Raw genomic sequence first — 25,648 nt, forward strand, 5'->3', positions numbered from 1 at the left:
ATACTCAATTGAGTAGAGCAGCCAAGGATGGTGGGATGTAATTGCAGTTTACAATCATGTAAGCATGTGGAGTTGTAATGAGACACCTGGCCAGCTTCAAACAAAGGAGTAACATCCCCACCAGCTAGCTGATAAGCCACTAAAGGAAGACCCCATTGTGGATCCAAGCCATGCAGTCTCCTTTGTTTCAGACAGCTATAATTCCATATCGAGCTATGGAAATACTATACATCCTAGCCATATATAGGATATATTTCCTAAATACCCAGGACATGGTGAATGTCCGCCTGGATCTCGACCCAGTCTAGCACATAGGGATAGGGAGATGCATAGCAGTTATTCAGAAATCTATAGGACCACTGGGTTTAGTCTCCACACGTAGCAGGGGCCCGGCTGGATCTGATTACACCAGAACCACCTCCCTAGGACCATCCATTAAGAAATTATGACCCATCTGACGTTTTGGAGTCATCTGCCAGGGACACAGGGAGAGGGATTCAGGTTCAGCACAGGGGGCAGGAGGGGAGTGACCAGAGGGGTTAAATGCTCCTGAAGATCTTGGCCCAATGCTTTTTCTGTGGGAGGTCACGACAACATATTGTGGAGCAGAAGTCGCGCAAAAGAGGGATCCACAAACCTCCCATGTGGCAGCCCTCCCTCGTAAGCCAGGCCTTTCATCTGACTGGTAACTGACCCTTAATATCTTCATACTTTTGTACCACTACTATTGTGTTTGCATCTCTGACCATTATACATGTATAACCCTTTTGTATATAGTGTATTGTCTAGTGTGCCCTTAAGGCTATTAAATATATCATTTAACCTTGGGATGCTCTTTTATCTTGATCCACATGTCCGTTTCTCGGTTTAACTTTCCATGCTACCGGGGCTGGTTTCTGGTCAGATATAATTCCCGTTAACGGACCAGGCTTATATCGAACGAGGAACTGCTGGCATTTCTACCGGGATAAGGTTCACTTTCACTGGGGCTAGAGAAAGGGGCTTCTCAGCCCGTCAGGGTTGTGGGCAAGTGTGGTGCCACATCAGTGACTGCGGGCCACCTGCTCTCACTCCCTGTGCCTTCCTGGGCCCATGCGGACAGGGGGTATCGGTTTAAAACTATACCAATCTGACCTTACATGTCCCCGATGGGGTGCGGAACATGATGTAGGTGCCAAATGCGGATCCTTATCACGTGATTCGTCTGACGTAATAGCAACATCAGGCAAGAGGAGAGGTTGGGATCCTTCACAAGTATACATGCGACGGGGTCAGCAGGACTCTCAGGCTCTAGGAGTCCTGACAGCAATTTATACATACAAGTGAATTCACCTGATTAAAGCTGTTCATTTTGTAGCTGTGGAAATTACTTACAGTTCTTGTGTTACTGCTGCTGATCCTAGGAGATATTAAAGGTTTCCTTTAAGCTGTTGAGGGCGTCTTCTTCTGTCATTTCCTTCCAGTCATCAGGCAGTTCTGCTGGTTCAGCGTAAAAATCTTTAGCAAATTCAGTGTTAAATTTGGCAAAAATGAATTTCCAGTAATCAGATGACTTGATGCTGGGGTCTGGTTGGATGGTCCAGTCGGGATAGTACGTGCGATACTCTTTGTATGGGTGACATATACAACCAGTGTCTAAATTACTGAATGAATTGAGAGACACAACAGACGACGTACAAATGTCTGTCACTAATTTTTTTCCACCTTCCCATTTGTAATGTCCCAAACCTTGAGGTCTGTGAACAGATGCAAAGTGTTCATTATGGTCGGCACCTTCAGCCTCACAGGGGACTCTACAGAATGGACACCGATGTCCACATCCAATCACCTTACTGAATAGCTCATCCTGAGGCTTCAGCTTGAGTTTGGAGAGTAAATCTGGAAAAGTCATGGACTTCAGCTGTGACAAGATCTGTTGTTCTGTAGATGCAAGAAAATCCAGACTACTAGTGGAGAACTGACGAACATTAACTTGGTTATTGAAAGCTACGATGGTCATTGTTTCCTGTGAAATCACAAGCTTTTCATCCAACTTCTTCTGGACATTTTCTAAGAACTGAGGAATGTCTTCACTCTCCAGAATGGTCTCATCTCTAAGAACGTCCTTCACATCTTTGAGGATAGAGCTGATGAGATCCGCCTGTAATGGTTGAAGAGCTGCTCGCTTCTCATACATTTCTTCCATTTTACTTTGGATCCATTCTTTACAAAAGGTTTCATAAAATTGTGTATATTGAGCATATTTTTTGAAAGACATTTCATCCAGCAAGTCCTTCAGTAGATTATACTGGAAAAAGCTTCGACTTTTGAACATTTGGCTGCTTGAATCTTCTAAAACGTCATCGACCATCTTCTTCCCCAGATGATTGTAAACGTAATCAATTATTGCAGGACTCAGGCACTTTACGCAGAACTGTTTGACTCTGCTTTGTGATGCATCTTTTGCTTTAAAAACATCAAGAAATACAGTCAGATAATCCGGCTTCAGGTTGTCCATGCAAGTCTTTGGGTCATTCCTTTCTATATAGCGATCGTGCATCTGCTGAAACCTTGTCGATGCTTTTCTAAATATAAAGAGCTTGATGTCCAACTCAAATTGTAATGTGAAGTGGAGATTTTTATTCTGTTGATTCTCAATTTTTCTATTAATCATCTGCAGAATTTCCTGGCAATAAGTGTCATCATAGTCCTCATTGGTGTTCTCCATCTTGCTAACATTTCTGTCGCACATTTCTATAAGTGAAGAAGCAAAATTGTCAAGCCGGTCATACGATTCTTTTTTTTTCCCAACCATTTGTTCCCATATTTTTGAAAACCAAAGCAGATCTATATGGCTTTCATAAATCGTAAAGTTGGTGCGTTGATCAGCCAACATCTTCTCAGCCAATAACGCTTTATTTATATCCGGTCCTTTGTTGCTCATATCATTTCTAAGTTGCCGGAGAATTGCATCACTTACTCTACATCTCTCCAGTTTCTCAATTTGTAAGTCTGACAGGGTCTTCTCCCACATGGCATTAAATTCATCTTTTACTTCGTCATCACTCAGCTCATGGTCCTTCTCTCTGCAGGTTTTCAAGAGGCCATCGATTTTCTCTTCAATCAACGTCTGGTACTTCTTCTTGATGTCCCGAATCTTTAGGTTCCCTTTCTGTATAGAAAGTGTTTTTTGATACTTGTCAATCACATTTCTCCTGAGCTCTTTTCTTAGACCTGTAATGCTCCTTTTAAAATCCTCCCAATATCTTTCTATCAAATTAAGGTTTTCAAAATCACTCTCAAAGTATTTCTCCAACAGGTCTAGCATTTTCTTCTCTTCTTTATGCAGCAGCTGATCCAGATCTTTGATGGTCTCATGTGTGTTTTCGTCAAAATTGTGACTCGGTTGATTTTTAATATTAGTTTCTTTCCTCATTACCCAATTATAGACCTTTTTAGTAAAATTCCATTCCCACTGAGAGAACTGCATCGACAACTTATTATAAGCTTCAGCCACCAGACTGTTCCTGAAGCTGAAGATGAATTTCTCATTTTTCACAGCATTCCACAAGTTTTTCACCCATTTACAAAAATCTGGTATTGTTAAAGCCCTGTTTAGTGTCTTGCTTTGTAGGAATTGTAACAGGTATTTTTTAAGTTCAGAAACGTGTTCACTGTAGCCAGAATTTACAGGAGCCATTGGTGGGACCCCCTGCCACAATCCGGGAATGTACCAGTTGTGTTTGTCCAAGTCATAGTCCATGACATCACTGAATTTGTCAAAACCACTTTTCTTTTCCATTTTAGCAGCCACTTTTGTCATTTCGTTTAATTGTTCTAGAAGTTTCTTACGGTCTCTAATATTCTGGTCATGTGCGGACACATCACTCACATTCTGATGGACAAACTGGCAGTTGGGTTTCTTGCCAACTTGTTTCATCCTTAAAAATGCATGGACCACAATCTGTAAAATATCTTTCATCTCTGTGGTATTTTCCATGGCCATGTTGATTATAGTGACATCACTAAGCCCAACGACAAGTGTGGCCAACTCATTGTCATGTTCATAACTGTCTTCAAGAGAAAACAATTCCGGAGCCTTCAAACCTTCAGTGTCGATCACCAGAATAAATTCACAGCCCATCATCTTCTGAAAGTTCTCCTTCATTTGATTCAGAGTCATGAAGGCTCCTCGTGTGCATCGACCACTGGCCACAGGGAACTGTAGACCAAACATGGTGTTCAGGAGGGTGGACTTCCCCGTACTCTGCACTCCCAGCACAGTTATCACCCTCATCCTGCATTGTCCTCCAGTCTTCTTGTTCAGCTCAGTCAGGACATCAGTTATCCACTGTAAGGGAATGTTGGAGGCATCTCCATCAATCAGCTCCAATGGGAACCCATCCAACAAGAGATCGGCAGCAATGCCTGGGAAGTGACTGAACTTTCTTGAAGATTTCTTTTTCACTGTAGAATATTCAGCTTCATAAAACTGTCCCAACTCACGAAGAAAATGCTCAATACCTAATGAACTCTCGGAAATGCTCTTGTCAAGCTGCTTGAGTTCTTGGGCATTATCTGCTGCATAAGATTGGCTGCATATCTCTTTATATTTAGCCTGTAGCTTGGACACATTTTTTCTTGCAATGAAATCGAGCTCAAACTTCATCCACTTAAGAAAATATGGTTTCTCATCTCTAGATAAATGAGTAAGTGCATTAATAAATAGAGTCATGGCTTCTGGGAGAGCGTGCTTATTTTGTTCCCTATGAAGTAAATTACGTTTTACTTTTAGCTTTGACCGATATATTTCTTGATCTTCTCCACCTTGTTTTTTCATTCTGCAGAATTCCTTTTCTAATTTAGACAACTTTTTCCACAGATCTCCTTGAAGGGTTAAGCTTTCTTTCTTAAACCTTTCTACATTGTCGATCATTGAGGTGATGTTAAGAGCGTAGTCACTTGTTAACAGAAATTCGGGAGAAGCTTCGTCTATACTGATGTGAAGATCAGAGACTTCTGTAGTAATATCTCTTACTTTTACCAGTTTTGGATTTTTCTTCAGTTGACCATTTATGATTTTTTGAACCATGTTCATGAATTCTGCATCATTCATGGTGGATGATTTTAGAACAACATTTGTTTTCTCAAGCTTTAGGAGAGGAATTAGATTTTGCATGTGTTTTCTGGTCTCTGGGTCAACACCTTTGTCTTTACCTGGAGTGACAATGAAATAAAATTCGATGTCAGATGGACTGAAGGATGATAATAACCTGAATTGTCTCTCACACATACTCTCAATAAATAAAAAGGTGGCCGATGAAATGCGAGTGAGAAAGGTGAACTGTTCACAGTTGAACTCCAGATCTCCACGTAGATTGGCCACTGCAATCGGCTCTGGGAAAACATCAGATTTCCCACAAGGAAAATACCAGGACATTTCCACCAGCCCATCTGATATCTTCTTCTCGATGTTCCCTCCATCCATGTTGTCATGTATGAAGAACTCGTGATGTTGTTGAGCTGTGTTAAGAACCTGGTTTAATATCTTAGATTTTGACAACTTATTTGGCCCCAGCCTGACGAAAGAGAAGATCGGCATCTCAATATTCACCACGTTGTCTTCCCTGAACCCTTTACTATCTGCTAGAGACTGAGGTCTCCATTTCTTCACAATATCTCTCATCGCCCAACGCATGAAGGTGGAGCGTGAACCATCACCAGAGGGAAGCACGAGAGGAACTGGAAACTGGCACATGGACATTTTGGATACGAGTTCTTGCTGAAGACATTTATCTGAACAGTTCAGGACAGCGCACAGAACATCCAGAGGGTTAATAGATTTTGATTTCGGATTTTGCATTGTTTTACTGGTGAACAAGTCAAATGGATCATCATCATCTGCACTTGATCCCAGGTTTGACAGATCATCATCAAGTTCTGTTTGTCTTGCGTTTCTGTGCAAGGCTATAAGATTCATTAGGAAATGTTCAGGAAGATCTGCTGTGGTTTTAGGCTTCTCATGATGTAGATTCTCTAAATCAATGCTCAAAATGTTCCTCAGAGTCAACTTTGAATTACTAGACTTCTCCATGCCCAGTTGAACTAAGAGCTCTGTAAAGGTTTCTAGTTTGCCTGAAAAAAAAAAAAAAAATCTATGTAAATGGAATTTTGGTGCACCAAGTATACAAATATACATACAGTGGTCCTGACCCAGATAGGAGTTAAAAAACAACCAACCTATTACTGTAGCTTACTGATGTCATTTCAAGAAACCAACAGGCAGCATATTGGCTTCTCAGTGTTATAGTCATCCATGTAGCAATATGGCCGCCCTTCTCCTCAATGATATAGTATAATTATATCATTGAGGAGAAGGGCGGCCATATTACTATATCACACTGGAGGAGAAGGGGCAGCCATATTCCTATATACCCAGTAATATGGGCCCTTCTCCTCAGTGTTGATATAGTAATATATACAGTAATATGGGCGCCCTTCTCCTCAGTGTTGATATAGTAGTATATACAGCAATATGGGCGCCCTTCTCCTCAGTGTTGATATAATATATACAGTAATATGGGCACCCTTCTCCTCAGTGTTGATATAGTAGTATATACAGCAATATGGGTGCCCTTCTCCTCAGTGTTGATATAATATATACAGTAATATGGGCGCCCTTCTCCTCAGTGTTGATATAGTAGTATATACAGCAATATGGGTGCCCTTCTCCTCAGTGTTGATATAATATATACAGTAATATGGGCGCCCTTCTCCTCAGTGTTGATATAGTACTATATACAGCAATATGGGTGCCCTTCTCCTCAGTGTTGATATAATATATACAGTATTATGGGCGCCCTTCTCCTCAGTGTTGATACTGTATATATATATTATAATATGGCCGCCCTTCTCCTCAGTGATATAGTAATATATATAGTAATATGGGCGCCCTTCTCTTCAGTGTTGATATAATAATATATACAGTAATATGGGCGCCCTTCTCCTCAGTGATATACTAATATATATAGTAATATGGGCGTCCTTCTCCTCAGTGATGATATACTAATATGTGGCACCCCAGGGGTCTGGTTTCCACAGTGATAGCAATATTACGTCTGAGAGCAGGTGGGAGGTCTCCTGGCCAGGAATCCTATGCATGCCACACCTCCTGCCCAGTCCTGGGAGGGGAAGAACTTCCCCTATATAAGACTGGGGCTGAGGCAGGGTTAGGGAGAAAGAGGAGAAGAAGAGTCCCAGACAGAGACATAGTCTGGTCTGGAGAGGAGCAGCTATAGGAAAGAAAGATCAGGAGCTCAGTGGGAGCAGTGCTAAAAGGAGTCAGGGGCTGGAAGCTGTAGAGCTCGCCCTGATTGAAGAGTTCTCACCGGACCCGGAGTCCGAGGCTGTGGGGACTAATCCTTACCCAGCAGCAGAAACCGACCGGCAGGGGATTTCAGGTCCTCTGGCCAAGAAACCCGAAGGCACGGTCACACGCAAGGGACCAGCACCGCCGTCGTGGAGCGGAAGCTACCAGAAGGCCCCGAGTCACCGGCCATACGGGTGAGCACCACACGGTACACTCAGGGACGTGGGCTACTTTTACCCGCCTCTAGCAAGGTAGCCAGAAGAGTACAATTAGTTGGGGAGGCCTACAACTCCGCCTGGCCAGGGGAGATCCCATCTGCTCACGGACTGACCAGGCCCCGATCGCTAGCCAGTACTCCGGGAGGGTCTACCTTTGTCATCAGTAAAGACCCTGAACTACACCGCACTGTCTGAGTGGTTCCTGCTACCTGCATGCTATTCTGCTACCCCCTTCAGACACGTCGGCTGCCCTGAGGCCATACCCCTCCCGTTGGGGGTTATACCATCTATGCTGCACAATCGTACCACCGGCCTCAGCGGTCTGCCCTGCAGCGGCAGCCTCATAGCCGCATTCAACGGGTGGCGTAGTCGAACACCGTACCATCTTCTGCTAAACTCTGCCACTCAGCTTGACTCCCTGGGCACGGACCGGGTCACCTCCACGAGACTACTACCCCTATCAGATCCGGCTCCGGGTAGGCTCCCGCGTGCACAACGCTGCGCGACTCAGGCCCAGGGGCGCGTCAAATATATATAGTAATATGGCCGCCCTTCTCCTCAGTGAGGATATACTAATATATATATAGTAATATGGCCGCCCTTCTTCTCAGTGATGATATAGTAATATATATATATATATAGTAATACGGCCGCCCTTCTCCTCAGTGATGATATACTAATATATATAGTAATACGGCCACCCTTCTCCTCAGTGATGATATACTAATATATATAGTAATATGGCCGCCCTTCTCCTCAGTGATGGGCCATAACCTCTATCCATAGAGTCAGCCTCACAGAGTCCCAGACACTGCTCTTAAAGGCCCTGAGCAGTAGAGATGTTGATGTTGTGATGGAGGATAGACAGACACAGTTTAACCAACTGAGGAGAAGCATCCCGTCAGCTCCAGCACTGGCACATTATGACCGATCTTAGCCCTCCCTCCTGTCCCTGGTTGGGAAGGACGATTTTGCCCTCAATATAATCTGTCTATGTACATGGGAGAGTCTTGTGGTTTACACGAGTTAATATTGACAAAATAAAAAAAAAAAGGAGGTCAAAAATACTAATTTGGATATTCTCTCTGAGAAACTGCTGTAAGTCACAGCTGGCAGTGTGCGAGATAACCGATCTGTGGTGATCGAGCTTTGATGGCGGACATGTCTGTCTGGAGTCCGACATATCACAACCTAGCTCCGCAGTTGAATGGTTTATATGCCATAACAACAACCATTGTTGGATTAAATAAATGCTGTGACCGACTCATCTGGCAAGAAGATTTACGAGTTGTCTTTTCGCATGATGGCCGTCAGCACAGAAGGCCGAGGCCTCGTTTCAGCCTGGAGGCCCAGAGGCTTGGCCCGTCTGAGGTAACCGTGCAGTTACCCGTGTTGCCCTCACAAGGTCCTGACCATCACTTTTTAAGCTTTTCTTAATGTGGCCAAGTAAGAACAAAATGGTGACGGATGTAGCTGTGACTTAGGGTTTTGCCCTGGCGCACATAGCACACAGTATAATTGGCCTTTCTTGCTCTTCAAAGGTTGGGAGATTTGCCATTCTTATCAAGTTGTGACAACTGTGTACACGTGTAAATGGATTAATGAGTCTTTTCTGCCCCGTAAGAAGGGTTTTAGATTCTCTCTCTTCCACATGTCCTCTCTTCTACTGGTTTGCACCAGAGATGACTACAGTCCATATGACCGCTGCAGCCAGTTACTGGGATCAGTGGTAATACCCATAGATCAGCCCAAAAAAAGCTGAACCTAGTTTTCAGAAATACCAAATCCTAACAGCATGTAATCTGCTCACCGTAGGATTCGGCTCTGCTCGCCGTTTATCATGTGACCACTCATGATTTTCATACTTCTGGCCACATGCCGACAAGCTTCTCTTTCGGCTTCTCACAATGACGTAGGGGCCGTAGATTTTCACTGAACATTGAGAGACTTAAGACCAGCTCATCGGTACATGGCTAAGTGTGCAAATCACATATGAGCAGTCACCTAAATAATAAAACCTATGCTGTGTATAGGAGGGGGCGAAAAACTGAATTTTTACCCTGGGTGCTGGAAAACCTAGATCTGCCTCAGATTCAGGACCATGGGCAAGATTAGTCATTTGAATGAGAGATTATGAAGAAATTTAAGGAATCTATTTATTTCTCTAAAGAAGTTATTTATTTTTTTTTATACCATGCAAACTGTTATTCAGGTGGAAGAATTTAAAATAATGGAGAAGACAAAAAGGTCACCACCTTGGATGTCAAGGAGAAGACTTTCGTGAAGTCATAGTTACCCATTAAGAAGATTCAAAAGCTATTAAATTGATCAAGTCAAGGGACTAGGATGATAATCAAGGGGATCTCCAGGGTCGTCTTTTTAGCGTGTCTGAAGCCTTCAAAGTGAATGTGTCGTAATAAGGTAATGGTGGCAGCATGGAAGCATCAAGAAACTAACCAGTCTCTACAGATGCTTCGAGATCATGAATTCAGTGAAAGAAGATCAATACACTGTATGGGGCCCTGCTCTTAATGTTGATATGTGAACATACCAGCAGTAGTCTAACCATTACAAGATCCTAGGACCAGGCGCTCATATTGTACCCAGAGAATTACCAGAGGTGGCTTATATAGATTGTCTAAGCACATCAGTACCTTCATATTTGCTGCATGACACCTTTCTGCAGCTGGTAAAGATCGCGTCAAATTATGACTCAACGAGGGAAAACTGTCCTTACTAATAGCCGACAATGCCTCGGGATAGCCTGAGCCACCTAACCCATGAGCCTAGTAGTCTATGTGGCTTTGAGTAGGACAAGCTCAAAAGTCCCTGCAACAAAAATAAAAAAAATTCTTCCATGGCCATTTTAGAGCAGAGATCACCCATCTGAGAGAAGATCTGTTCAAGGATAACAAACATCAAGAGCCCAGCTGCAAAGAATCTGGACACCAAAAACCCAACCTAGTGGCACCAATAAAGGTAAGGAGCCAGAGTTCTGATGCCACGTCATCAGTAACAGAAGACAATGGTTGGATGGCATCTTTTCCACTTCATGGATAAATAAATCCATATTGTGCATTAGCCATTCAGGCTACAAGACTTACTTCCCCAGACCAGTTCCTCCCAGAAAGCAAATAGCCCTCAAATCCTCCATCTGGGATTTCTTTCATTAGAGGAACTTAAAAAAAGAACTCCACCTCCCATCAAACTTTTTATCCTGGCAATATATTGCGGTCATAATATTATATAGCACTGTGTACTTACAATTGCTCATTTTGCCTTTCTACCCAATAAATTCTTCTCTATGTAGAAACAGGAAGTCTTTTCCCTGCAAAAATCATTTCTCTCTTCAACTCCTGACTCCGCTGCTCCATCCTCTACCCCCTGCCAGGGACTGAGTCATACAGGGAAAATTGACCTCCTGTTTCTACATAGACGTTTCGGTCTGAGTAATTAGACCGTCAAATTCAGATTGCCACAAACCGTAAGATTTTGAAGATGATTTATCCCTTCCTGCCACAACCAATTTTAACTTTTGCGCTTTCGTTTTTCCTACCTTGTTTCACAAGTCAACTTATTTTTCCATCAACATCACTGTACGAGAGCTTTTTTTTGTTGTTTTTAGCCATTAATACTGCATTGTGTGAGGACCCCTGCCCCCACCTGACGTTTAATGGAGGCCTGGTACTCACTGTCCTGGAGGTGTTCGGATACTGATGACAATCCTGGAAATCTTGGAATCATGTGCTCTCGATTACTTAGGAACTTCTGGCAGGTCTCTTCTCCCTTGTGAAGAATCAGGTCAATCAGACTAAGCGTTTTCTCTACCGGACTCACAACTTCACACAGATTTCTGTATTCTTCAGATGTTATAAGCTGGAGAGAGTTCACTTCATCCATGAAACCATCCACGTCCTTCTCAAACACCTCAGAGAATTTCCATCTCAGACGGTTGATTGTCTTGGATGCCTCCATGATAACAAGGTCAGCCTGTAAAAAACTTAAGCCAAGTTACTTCTGTTCTGACGGACACACACCTAAGGGAAGTATAAAACTACTGAGTACTGTGCTATAATAGAACAAGAGACATACACCACAGAGTAAGATATGAGGACCTTCGAGAAGAGACAAGGGGAAAACTGCAAGAGTTGTAGCAAGACAACTAGGGAAGAACAAGGACCTGAAGGTCCAAAGGGGAAGCTTTGTGCTTCTTGTCCAGAGAAGGACAAGATTGTGGGAGGAACAAGGTTAGAGAGGAGATCAAGGGAATGGCTGCAGAGATAAATACCAAAGAAAGGGCAAAGATGGGGGACAAGCAAGAAGGTTAGAGTGGATGATCGTGAAAGACACGGGGATGGCAACAAAGCAGGAGGGCACATAGAAGAAAGAGGCAAAGACTGGAGAAGAGGAGGCAATCAAGTAGAGATAAGGGAAGGTTGCAGAAGAGGACAAAGTACATTTTCAAAGAATGGAGACACCAAAGCAAACAAAAATAAATAAAAAAGGGGGCAGCCAAAAAACTGCAGGGTAGGAAAATACCCAGAGAGGGAAGTAAAGGTTTCAAAGGACAAGGTCATCCAGGAAGAATGAGGAAAAGGTTAGAGAAGAGGCAGATATTCAGAAGTGAGTAGGAGAGCGCTGCAGAGGAAGATACTCAGAGGGACAATAAGGGCAGGGTCACACGACTGTATAACTCATGCGATGATCGCATCACACTGAACGGACTAGCCGGCACCGCTCCCGACATCACACTGAACGGACTAGCCGGCGCCGCTCCTGACATCACACTGAACGGACTAGCCGGCGCCGCTCCCGACATCACACTGAACGGACTAGCCGGCGCCGCTCCCGACATCACACTGAACGGACTAGCCGGCGCCGCTCCCGACATCACACTGAACGGACTAGCCGGCGCCGCTCCCGACATCACACTGAACGGACTAGCCGGCGCCGCTCCCGACATCACACTGAACGGACTAGCCGGCACCGCTCCCGACATCACACTGAACGGACTAGCCGGCACCGCTCCCGACATCACACTGAACGGACTAGCCGGCACCGCTCCCGACATCACACTGAACGGACTAGCCGGCACCGCTCCAGACATCACACTGAACGGACTAGACGGCACCGCTCCAGACATCACACTGAACGGACTAGACGGCACCGCTCCCGACATCACACTGAACGGACTAGCCGGCACCGCTCCCGACATCACACTGAACGGACTAGACGGCACCGCTCCAGACATCACACTGAACGGACTAGACGGCACCGCTCCCGACATCACACTGAACGGACTAGCCGGCACCGCTCCCGACATCACACTGAACGGACTAGACGACACCGCTCCAGACATCACACTGAACGGACTAGACGGCACCGCTCCCGACATCACACTGAACGGACTAGCCGGCGCCGCTCCCGACATCACTTTGAACGGACTAGCCAGCACCGCTCCCGACATCACTTTGAACGGACTAGCCGGCACCGCTCCCGACATCACACTGAACAGACTAGCCGGCACCGCTCCCGACATCACACTGAACAGACTAGCCGGCACCGCTCCTGACCTGAACATTACAGCATGATGGATTTCTATGTAGCTGTCAAGTTCAGGTCAGGAGATCAGTCAGCCAGTACAAGGTTTATAGTGCGATCCTCGCAAGGTAAATACAGCAGTGAGTCTCTGCCCTAAGAGTAAAAGTTATTCAACACTTAAGGGGGTTTTCCCCATGAACAGTCAATTTTAATCACTACATCGTGGAATAAACATAAAATTCCACAACTGGATGCGATTAAAAAAAATAAAAACATTCCTGCGCCAAGATAATCTTATACATGTGCCCCTGCTGTGTAGGAACATGGTCTGATCATACCACATCTCCTGGGCAGAGGAGAAAGCAAAAGAGAATACAGACAGGACAGCATGGGATCGCAGCTGATCCTTCTGGTGAGGTGAAACATTTCCCTGCCAGATCAAGCAATGTTTTACCTCAGAGAAAGAATCAGCTGTGATCCCATACCATCCTGTCCTTATACTCTTCTTTCCCCCTCCCCAGGAGATGTGGTATGATCAGACCACGTTGCTGCACAGTTAGACACGGCCATTACACAGTACACAGCAGGGGAACATGTATAAGATTATCTCAGCACAGGAACATTTATTTATTTTTATTTTTTTTTTAACACTTCCAATTGTAGAACTTATTATTCCAAAATGTATTTATTAAAGTAAACTTTGTTCGTGGGACAACCCCTTTAATTCCATCTTCCTCCATTACAGCCCATTGCAACTTGCTCTCAAACCTTCTGTCCCCATCATCACGGAAGAAAAACTTGCCCATTCTCTCTCCCACCTCATCATCCCTTGAACCAACCTCAATGTCCAGCTATTGCCTCATATCGCAACTCTTATCCGCCTCCGTATTTCTCAAACAGCATGTCTTCATTGAACTTTCCTCCCAAGACACTCGTCAACAACCTACAATCTGGCTTCTTTCCTCACTACTCCACCGAAACTACCCTAATCAAAGTTACCAACAACCTACTAACTGCCAAAGCCAAAAACACCACTATAATCCTCCTCGATCCGTCCTCTTTCTTCTACATTACTCTGTGCTCCTCCTCCTAGTCCTGTCTTCTACCTTCGACAGTACCAATTCCTCATGCTACAGATCTTTTCTTCCCTCAGTATCACAGACTTTGCCCTCTACTGGATCTCATCATACCTCACATACGACCTCCTCATCCTGCCCTCTCTGTTGGTCTCCTTCAAGGCTCTATCCTGGGTCCCCTTCTCTTCTCCATCTATACTTTTGGCCTTGGACAACTCAAAGTCCCATGGCCTTCAGCCCCATCTATCCCCCAAATCTAACTCTCAGGCCTGGATGTCACCTCTCTGCTGTCCAGAATTCCAGAGTGTCCATCGGCCATATTCTTCTCATGACGCTTTCTAAAGCTCAATGTGGACAAAACTGAACTTCTCTCCCCTACATGATCTATCACAATTTATGACATCATGCTCTCCCCTCTACCGGAAGTCCGCTACCTCACAGTTACCATCGACTCTGCCCTGTCCTTCAAGCCGCACAGGCAAACCCTGACCACCTCAAACTCAAAAATATTTCCAGAATTCGTTCTTTCCTCCACACTGAATTTACTAAAATGTTAGTGCATGCCCTCATGTCCTTAAATATCCTCCTCCTCTGTGGCCTTCCTGCTAACACTCCTAAAAACGCATCTCTAGAGGAAGGACTACAGTCTGCACCAACTCTGCTGCCACCTCACTACTGGAGCTGCTGCAACTCCCACAACCTACTGTCTCTTCTTAAAAACCAAAAGAAAGGGAAGACAAAGTGTACACATTTAGTATTGCGGCATTCATAAATTAAAGGTATATTTAACCTGATTGGCAAATGCCATAAAGTGGCAATTAAAAAAAAATAAAAAAATACACATTTTATATCGCTGCATTCCAAAACATTCGACCTTTCAAGACATAGAATAAATTAATCAAAATCTGTAAACTTTACAACAAAAAAAAATTGACATGCCAGAATATTGTTTTTTTGGCCACTGCAAAATTAAAATAACAGACAATCAAAACAGATATACCCCAAAATGGTATCCGTAAAAATGTCAGCTCAGGGAACCAGAAAAAAAAAAAAAAAAAAAGCCATGACAGCCTCATTCCGAAAACTGAGAGTGTTAGTGTGACACCCCAGGGGTCTGGTTGTCACAGTGATAGAGATATTACGTCTGAGAGCAGGTGGGAGGTCCTTTGGTCAGGGATCCTGTGCATGCCACACCTCCTGCCCAGCCTTGGGAGGGGAAGAACTTCCCCTGTATAAACCCGGGGCTGAGGCAGGGTTAGTGAGTCCAGGAAGAGTAGAGACAAGAGCAGCATAGGAAGCAGCAGAGTCACAAGGAGTCAGGGGCTGGCAGCTAAAGAGCTCGCCCTGACTAAGAAGATTCTTTACCGGACCCGGAGTCCGAGGCTGTGGGGACTAACTTCTACCCAGCAGCAGAATCCGTCAGGCAGGGGATTTCAGGTCCCCTGGCCCAGAAGCCCGAAGGCCCGGTCACACGCGTGGGACCAGCACCGCCATCGTGGAGCGGAAGCCATTAGAAGGCCCCGAGTCACCGGCCATACGGGTGAGCACCACACGGTACACTCAGGGACGTGGGCTACTTACATCAGCTTCTAGCAAGGTAGCCAGAAGAGTACAGTCAGCTTGGGAGGCCTACAACTACGCCTGGCCAGGGGAGATCCCATCTGCTCAAGGACTGACCAGGCCCCGTTCGCTAGCAAGTACTCCGGGAGGGTCTATCGTTGTTACCAGTAAAGACCCTGAACGCTACCATACCGTCTCTGAGTGGTTCCTGCTACCCCCATCATCCACGTCGGCTGCCCTGAGGCCATACCCCTCCCGTTGGGGGTTATACTATCACGCTGCACCATCCTTCCACCGGCCTCAGCGGTCTGCCCTGCAGCAGCAGCCCCCTGGCTGCATTCAACGGGTGGCGTAGTCATCAACCATTTTCTACCGCTAACAGACTGCCGTCCAGTTTGACTCCCTGGGCACGGACCGGGTCACCGCCACGAGACTACAACCCTAAACAGATCCGGCTCCGGGTAAGCTCCCGCGTGCGCAACGCAGCGCGACACAGGCCCAGGGGCGCGTCAACTTTGGCGTAGTCGGCAGGATCACGTGCCCGCAACCACCGGGTACTGCGTGCCTGAAAAGCAAAGACTGTTCAAACTTACCAGTGGTGAAGATTCCCGCCATCGGTGAAGATTCCCGCCATCCGGCGCCATCTTCAGCCTTCTTCCCGCCATCGGTGAAGTTTCCCGCCATCCGGCGCCATCTTCAGCCTTCTTCCCGCCATCCGTGGAGTTTTCCCGCCATTGGACGCCATCTTGAGGACGCCGCGCGGGAAGAAGAGGGGCGTGGACTCCGAAAGCGCGCGAGAACTGAAGCCCCGCCTCACGTCCGGACGTTGCGTAAGGTCCTGGAAGGAGCCCAGCAGACGCCGACGTCACAGGAGCGCGACGGAAGGTCCTCAACCCTGACGATCCACTGCGGAGCCGCGGCCTACGGAACAGGATCATCGCAAGGTAGGCCACGGTCCACTAGGGGGGAGGAAGATGTCGGATACGGAGGGGAGCTCCACTGCCTCAACCCCCGCCAGCGCTACCGCTGTTGCAGTTATGCCCTTCACCATGCCCTATATCCCGGGAGCAGCTTGGCTACCCCAGTACTCAGGGGAGTCACATACCCTGCATGACTTTAGAGAAAAGCTGGATAGCCTCTTCCAGGTGTACCCCCTCACAGAAGAGCAAAAAGTGAGCATCCTGGTGGCCCAACTAACTGGGGCAGCCAAAAGGGAAGTAAAATCCTGGCCACCTGGGAGGAAGACTGTCGCAGGGATACTAACCCGGCTGAAGGACACCTTTGATACCCGCACCTCAGCCGAGATTAAACTTAGATTCTACGGGTGCAAGCAGCGAGCGCATGAGAGTATAAGGGACTATGCACTCAACCTACAAGAGGCCCTGAGGGCCATTAAGCAGACCGACCCTAATGGAGTGGGAAACGAGGACAGGCTGTTGACCGAACAATTTATAGAGGGTTTATATTGCAATGCCCACCGCACCCAGTTGCGGGCAATGGCCTTACAGGACCCTCATCTAGAATTTGCACAGTTCAAGGACAGAGCCATCCGGGTGCTCCGAGAACCGGCACCAGGTGGCGTTGTGACCCACAGACGCCCCACTACCACTTACTACCAGGAGGCGGCGCCCTTGTCAGCAGGGCCTGTGGGAGCTGATGCGCAGGCTTTGGACAATGACCCGGCTCCAGACCTACACCATCAGGTCCAAGAGCTAGCTAAAAGCGTTGCTGCGCTAACCCGAACTGTGCAGTCTTTACAGGTTTCCACTCCAGGGAAGATCCAGCTGGCATCCGGACCGGAGGACATCCCGTGGCGTCGACCAAGGAGGACCCCACCGGCCAGAGGAAGACCCAGTGACCGATACAGCGAGGACGGACGACCCATCTGCCGCCGCTGCAATCAACCCGGACATATGGAAAGGTACTGTTCTTTAAACGGGCACAACCTGGGGTAGAGGGCCAACCCCCAGGAAAAAGATCACCAGGCCCATCGAACTGGCGCGACAGATATGTGGGAGGACGTCCAGTCTTGCCTGTGGTACTGGATGGCATTCCCATGAGTGCCCTACTGGACACCGGGTCACAGGTCACCACCATCCCGTACGTGCTCTTCAAGCAGTACTGGAATGACTCGGATATTACCCGCTACCCTGACGACGACTTGAGTATCATCGCCAGCAATGGTCAGCCCGTGCCACAGATCGGATTTAAAGAGGTGACCATCAAAATTGGTAGAGTCGAACTGGCCGCACAGGGACTGATCATTGTAGATATTGACAAACATGAGAGTCACCCAAAAATAACTCTAGGAACTAATGTAATTGAAAATTGTCTTGCAGAGGTGATTTTCCTTTTACAGCAGGTTGCCAAGAATGCCAGCTCCGGCGAGCAGCGGGTGCTCCAGAAAGAGATCCGGGCACTGATGCAACGGCAACAAGTGGAACTCTCCGGCGGTGAGATTGGTAGCGTAAGAATGTGTGACCCTTTTCCTATTGCCATGCCCCCAAAAAGTGAAATGATGATTTGGTGCCGGGCAGCTATTGGTCTGAGAGGTAGAGATTACCAGGCAATGGTAGAACCAGTTTACTCAGACAGTAGGCCCACCATTTTGACAGCACGGGGGGTGGTCAATGTACGCCATGGGAGGGTGCCCGTTCGCATAATAAATATCGGGGAGAGGGAAGTGTACCTGCCCCGGTATGCCACGCTAGCCAAATTATATACCACTAATCAAAATTCTATACAATCTGTGGAACCCTTGCCTCCATCTCACCCGGAGGAAGGTAACGGCTCTAAGAAAGACATGGAGGACTGGTGTCAGCAACTACATCTGGGTACTGACTCCACTCCCTCACACCAGAAACAAGGAGTCTATCGGGTGGTTCAAGAGTATGAGAGAGTGTTTAGTAAACACCCGTTAGACTTCGGGCGAGTCAAGGGGGTAGAACACCGCATCCCCACGGGAGATCATCCTCCCATAAAAGAGAGGTATCGACCCGTACCCCCTGCACATTACCAACACGCCAAGGGGATGCTTAGAGACATGAAGGAGGCTGGGGTAATCCGGGATAGCTGTAGCCCCTGGGCAGCCCCACTAGTTTTAGTCAAAAAGAAAGACAACACCATGAGGATGTGTGTAGATTACCGGAAAATCAACCGTATCACACACAAGGATGCGTACCCCTTACCAAGGATAGAGGAGTCATTGGCTGCTTTAAGATCTGCTAACTTCTTCTCTACCTTGGATCTCACTAGCGGGTACTGGCAGGTTCCTGTAGCAGAGGCGGACCGGGAGAAGACCGCATTCACCACCCCGATGGGACTTAGCGAGTTCACCTGCATGCCGTTCGGACTCTGCAACGCCCCAGGAACCTTCCAACGATTAATGGAGTGCTGTCTGGGCCACAGAAACTTCGAGACGGTCCTGTTGTACCTGGACGATGTCATCGTATACTCCAAAACTTATGAGGACCACCTGAAACACCTGGCGGAGGTGTTCGAAGCTCTGGCGAGTTACGGCCTAAAGGTGAAACCCTCCAAGTGTCACCTCCTGAAACCAAAGGTGCAATACCTGGGACACGTGGTGAGCGCTGACGGAGTGGCTCCCGACCCCGATAAGATCACCGCAATCAAAGGATGGCCAAGCCCTTCCAGCGTAAAAGAAGTGCGGCAGTTCCTAGGGTTGGTAGGCTACTACCGAAGGTTTATTCCCGGTTTCACCAAAAAGGCGGCGCCTATGCAGGACCTCCTGATAGGCCAGTCCCGGAAGGCCAAGAACCAGAAGCCGCCCTTCAAATGGGAAGAGCTAGAGGAAGAGTCCTTCCGCCAGCTGAAGATGGCCCTCACGGGGGATGAAATCTTGGCGTATCCGGACTATAGCCAGCCCTTCATCCTCTACACCGACGCCAGTAACGTCGGGCTAGGAGCCGTACTGTCCCAGATTCAGCAGGGGAAAGAGCGAGTAATCGCCTATGCCAGCCGAAAACTGCGACCCACCGAAAGGAATCCCGAGAATTATAGCTCATTCAAGCTAGAGTTCCTGGCCGTGGTATGGGCAGTCACCGAGCGCTTTAAGCATTACCTCGCTTCTTCCCGGTTCACCGTATACACGGATAACAACCCGCTGACACACCTGGACACGGCAAGACTCGGTGCCCTGGAGCAGAGGTGGATGGCCCGTCTGTCCAACTACGAGTTCACAATTAAATACCGGGCAGGGCGCTCCAATACCAACGCGGACGCCCTGTCCAGGATGCCCAACCTGCCGGACGGAGGAGAAGATCCGGAGGGACTGGAAGAAGTTGAACTCCCTGCGTTCCACCGTCATGGGACTATCCAGTATTCCCACCGGGTAAGGAGTAAGCAGGCTGCTACGTTGAACCCCTTACCTCACTACAACTGGGCGGAAACGCAAGACAGCGACCCTGCCGTCCGACTGGTGAAGGAGATGCTGACTCGCCCGGAGGCTAGCCTGGAATCAGACGCTCCAGAGGAAGCCAAACAACTATGGGCAGAGAAGAGTCGACTGTTCCTTTACAAGGGGAAGTTGTGCCGCAGAATGGTTAACTCCAGGACGCATGAACTACTCTGGCAAGTAGTGGTGCCACGAAGAGACGCAGCCATGGTGATGGAGGCATACCACGACGGAGCTGGACACTTCGGGTGGAAAAAGCTGGAGTTCCTGCTGCGCGAGCGGTTCCACTGGGTAGGCATGAGGGGAACCATCGAGAAGTGGTGCAGAGACTGTGGCCCGTGCAATCTGAGAAGGAAGGACCGGGCCAGCCAGAAGACTCCCCTGCAGTCCATCGTCACCCGGCAACCGTTGGAACTGGTAGCCTTGGATCATGTAAAACTGACCCCCAGCAGAAGTGGCTACGTCTACGCGTTAACCATCGTGGATCATTACTCCCGGTTTCTGGTTGTCGTCCCCGTCAAGGACTTAACGGCTCGAACAGCAGCTAGAGCCTTCCAGCAGCACTTTTGCCGTCCACACGGGTACCCGGACCAAGTGCTGACGGACCAGGGACCTGCCTTTGAAGCGGAGGTCTTCCAGGAATTCTGCAATCTGTATGGCTGCCGGAAGATAAGGACGACACCCTACCATCCGCAAACTAATGGACTTTGTGAGAAAATGAACCAGGTGGTAATGGATCTTCTAAAAACGTTGCCCCTGGAAGAACGCAGTCTGTGGCCTGAGAAGTTGCCCGATCTGGTGGACCTATACAACCACATCCCGGTAGGTTCCACCAACTGTACCCCGGCTTACCTAATGAGGGCAAGACCTGGTAAGTTACCTGTTGACCTGGAAATGGGAGTCCTGACGCCCGAGGACACTTCACCAGAAACAGACTGGGACACAGAGAGGCAGCAGCAGTACCGGAAAGTACAGGAGAGCGTGGAGCGAAGTCTCTGTCAGGCTAGGGAAAGACAAGAGAAGACTTACAACCAGTATGCTCCCGCTGTTCCCCTGGTACCCGGAGAGCAGGTCTTGAAGAGGAAGAGACGGCTCCACAAGTTGGACGACCAGTGGGAGAAGGACCCGTACACCGTACTGCCCTCAAGCCACGAGAACCCGAAGGTCTGTACCATCAGTAAAGACGGAGGGGAAACCACAGCCATTGTATCCCGGGACCACCTGAAGAAGTGCCCCGAACAACTGAGGAACCCTGAGGAGGAACAGGAAGACCATCGACCCGTGGAAGAAAGGGAAGATATGGTTAGTACCGTGCTCGGGGACTTCCCTCGGTCTTGGACTCAAGTCAATGGTGCAGTTGTGGTACCCGTACTCACCTTCCTCCAACCATCATCCCAAGAACCTACGGAGCAACGGGTAGAGCTGGAAGAGCAGCCGGTCCAGGAGGCAGAAGACTCCACCCAAGCGGAACAGGAGAATCCACCCTCTGCTTATAGTGAGCCTGCCGTACCCCTAGTGAGACAAAGAGCCGGTAGACAGCTGCCCAGTTTACCCTTGACAGCTCCTACACCCTGTAGTTCAGGGCCAGACAGTCAGCTCCGTAGGTCCACTAGGGCCACTAGAGGCCAGTTACCCGCACGTTGGAGGATCTAAATGTTTAAGTTGTTTTACAATGTTTACCTGTTTATTGTTGCTTGTGTGTAATTTTGTGTTTTTAGTTGTTTTTAGGAGTCTTCGGTGGATTTGCCGGGAATCCTTTGTATATAGTTGGAGCGTAACCCAGGATGGACTAGAGACTGTTAAGGACTCGGGGTAGGACAGACCCCTACCTGGTTACGTCTCCCTGTGTTGGTGAAATGGACACCTTTGCTTTTCTTCAAAGACTGCACCCGGTTGCGGACATCCGTGACCATCTTATTGTGTTTCCTTATTGTATTTTATTGTTCTTTGATATACCTTGTTATATTTTTCTAAAAAGTGTTTAGTCCCGGAGTACTAAATTTCACTAGGGGGGAGTGTGACACCCCAGGGGTCTGGTTGTCACAGTGATAGAGATATTACGTCTGAGAGCAGGTGGGAGGTCCTTTGGTCAGGGATCCTGTGCATGCCACACCTCCTGCCCAGCCTTGGGAGGGGAAGAACTTCCCCTGTATAAACCCGGGGCTGAGGCAGGGTTAGTGAGTCCAGGAAGAGTAGAGACAAGAGCAGCATAGGAAGCAGCAGAGTCACAAGGAGTCAGGGGCTGGCAGCTAAAGAGCTCGCCCTGACTAAGAAGATTCTTTACCGGACCCGGAGTCCGAGGCTGTGGGGACTAACTTCTACCCAGCAGCAGAATCCGTCAGGCAGGGGATTTCAGGTCCCCTGGCCCAGAAGCCCGAAGGCCCGGTCACACGCGTGGGACCAGCACCGCCATCGTGGAGCGGAAGCCATTAGAAGGCCCCGAGTCACCGGCCATACGGGTGAGCACCACACGGTACACTCAGGGACGTGGGCTACTTACATCAGCTTCTAGCAAGGTAGCCAGAAGAGTACAGTCAGCTTGGGAGGCCTACAACTACGCCTGGCCAGGGGAGATCCCATCTGCTCAAGGACTGACCAGGCCCCGTTCGCTAGCAAGTACTCCGGGAGGGTCTATCGTTGTTACCAGTAAAGACCCTGAACGCTACCATACCGTCTCTGAGTGGTTCCTGCTACCCCCATCATCCACGTCGGCTGCCCTGAGGCCATACCCCTCCCGTTGGGGGTTATACTATCACGCTGCACCATCCTTCCACCGGCCTCAGCGGTCTGCCCTGCAGCAGCAGCCCCCTGGCTGCATTCAACGGGTGGCGTAGTCATCAACCATTTTCTACCGCTAACAGACTGCCGTCCAGTTTGACTCCCTGGGCACGGACCGGGTCACCGCCACGAGACTACAACCCTAAACAGATCCGGCTCCGGGTAAGCTCCCGCGTGCGCAACGCAGCGCGACACAGGCCCAGGGGCGCGTCATTAGTCTATGTTCACACATCATGGTTTTTTTTTCTGAAGCAAAACCTGATCCCTTGCCAGGAGGTTGTTCAGGATTTTTGTTGCCGCTTTCATTCAGCGGGGTTTTTTTTTTTGCTGTCCTTTATGCATGTACATAAAGTTCAGTGAAAAAAAAAAAAAAAAGCTCATTCTGGTTTAGGCACAAAAAAACACACTGAAAAAAAAACCACACGCTGAAAAACCACACGCTGAAAAACCACACGCTGAAAAAAAAACACGCTGAAAAAAAAACACGCTGAAAAAAAAACACGCTGAAAACTTGACACCTGCGTTTTTGGTGCGTTGTTTCAGAGTTGTTTTTTTTCCCCCCCACCACTGATTACTTCCAATGGGTGAAAAAAAGCTGAAAGAAGCGACATGCTCAATTTTACAAAAAAATAAATAAATCAGATTTATAATTAATTAATTAGAGCCGTCAGGTGGAGATCATCCACAGATTTAAATTGCAAAGAGTGACTGAGTATAACTGAGAAACTCTGGGATTAAAGACTTCATTGTCCACTGGTTAACCACCCTAAGACTCGGTTCACATGTTGCAGCTTTTTTTTTCTCCTGCAAATTAATCGCAGCTTCCAACATCTCCAGCAAAAAAAAAAACAGATTTCAGAAATCTGCACTCTGGGGTTTTGTTTCTGGTTTTTGAGAACTGAAACCTGCAGCAGACAAATCTGTCAGTGTTTTTTTCACGCTAAGGCTATGTACACACACACACACACACACACGTGTGTTTTTTTCAGCAGCTAAATCTGCTGACAATTTCTCTCTGACAGGAAAACAGCTTGAGTTTTTGCTGAGTTTTTTTTTTTTTTTTTTTGCTTATTTTTTTGGTGACTAAAACATGCAGTTTAGACAATGACACGATCTGCAGAAAAGAAAACCCCACACAGCAAACCGGCTTTTTGTAGGCAGCTTATTTACTGCTGAGAGGTTTCACTGTAGAAAAAAAAAAAATCCAACATGTGAACATAGACTAAGGGCGCTGTGCAGCAACAACCACCAAGACACTGCACCAGCAGGGGGAGCCACCCAGGTGCCCAAAATCAGACTGCAGGCAAAGTCCCCACATCTCTGGGTCACGGTAGAACCAACACCGAGAGTCCAGACACCCAGCTCTCACCTTCTATGCGGAGTCCGGCACAAAGCTGAGGACAGAACAGGCAGAACCGGCCCAGTCTCCTGCTTATTTATCAGCACCTGGGCCCAATGGGTGGAGCGCTGGACCTGGGGAGGCAGAACATGTGCTCCGCAGCTGACACCGCTCCGTTGCCTACGTGGCTCCGTCTCGTGCTCCATCGCCTACGCGGCTCCGTCTCGTAGTCCGTCGCCTGCGCGGCTCCGTCTCTTACTCCGTCGCCTACGCGGCTCCGTCGCCCACATGGCTCCGTCTTGTGCTTTTCTTGGTTTTTTTTTAACAAATATTTAAAAACACTGGAAAAATGGTGTCTGTGAAGGAGCCGGAGCCCGGAGTCACACGGGGGCTTCTGGGGGACGGCACAGAGACGGCCTTTACTTTAGACTTTTCCTTTGACTTTGCAAAAAAAAAAAAAGCATCTAAACCTGCATTAAACATTGTCCTAAAACTGCATCAAAGCCGCCGGTGATCCCAGCCTAAGGCTATGTTCACATGCAACGTTTTTTTTTTCACCCATAGAAAGGTTAACTCTACAATTTTGATGCATTTTTTTGGTAAGTAAAACTAAATTTTATTAACCGGGCGATTTTCCGTTTATTTTTTTTTTTCCTCCCAAAAAAAGCGAAATTCCACAATTGTTTTTTTTTTTTCCTTTCTTATTTCTTATTTCCAGTGTACATTTTAAAATAAAACGGACCTGCCAATATAATTCTCCAGGTGAGTACGAGTGCGCAGATACCAAACATGTCAAACATGTAGAGTTTTTATTTCATTCAAGTGGTGATAAAAATTTCAGAAATTAAAAAAAAAAAAAAAAAAAATCGCCGGTGACGGCATTTAAAGTGATATCAAGTGATTTTTGCATCTTTTCTTCATGATACATGAGGCTTCCTTTTTATGTCACTGTCATATTCCGATATCGATGAAAAAATAAGGGAAATTATGTTGTGGTTTTTCTTTTTCATTTCTTTTAGTACCACTAAAATAAATCTAAAAATTTCTTCCCCATCCTGCAACAAATATTCTTATATATTGGACACAGTTTTTTAACAGCAATTTGGATTGGCTCGGGCATTTTTATTTTTTACTTTTTATTTTTTTTTTATATATATATATATATATATATATATATATATATATATATATATATATATATATATATATATATATATATATATATATATATATATATTTTACACATTGTGCCCCCCCCCCCCACACAATGTCATGAAAGACCTTTGGGGAGGGCATTTAAATAATTAAATATTTTTATTTTAATCTTATTTACAAATATATTGTGGGCCAGGAGTCTGTGTCAGACTTTAGTCT

The 25,648-nt window shown here is 47.1% G+C and overlaps 1 protein-coding gene across 1 annotated transcript in view; it reads right to left on the reverse strand.

Moving 5' to 3' along the window:
• Positions 1–1,399: 1,399 nt before the first annotated feature.
• Positions 1,400–25,648, reverse strand: part of LOC141161253 (interferon-induced very large GTPase 1-like) — a 58,985-nt gene continuing 34,736 nt past the window's right edge. The window contains exons 2-3 of the mRNA XM_073646036.1: positions 11,259–11,556; positions 1,400–6,114 (exon numbers count right to left, since the gene is read on the reverse strand). Coding sequence (XP_073502137.1) covers positions 1,400–6,114; positions 11,259–11,556 — 5,013 coding nt within the window. The remainder of the gene's footprint in view (positions 6,115–11,258; positions 11,557–25,648) is intronic.

The sequence above is a fragment of the Phyllobates terribilis genome, unplaced genomic scaffold (genome assembly GCF_046119375.1).
Source record: "Phyllobates terribilis strain yellow unplaced genomic scaffold, ASM4611937v1 Scaffold_9__5_contigs__length_417890890, whole genome shotgun sequence".
In the NCBI taxonomy this organism is placed as follows: domain Eukaryota; kingdom Metazoa; phylum Chordata; class Amphibia; order Anura; family Dendrobatidae; genus Phyllobates; species Phyllobates terribilis.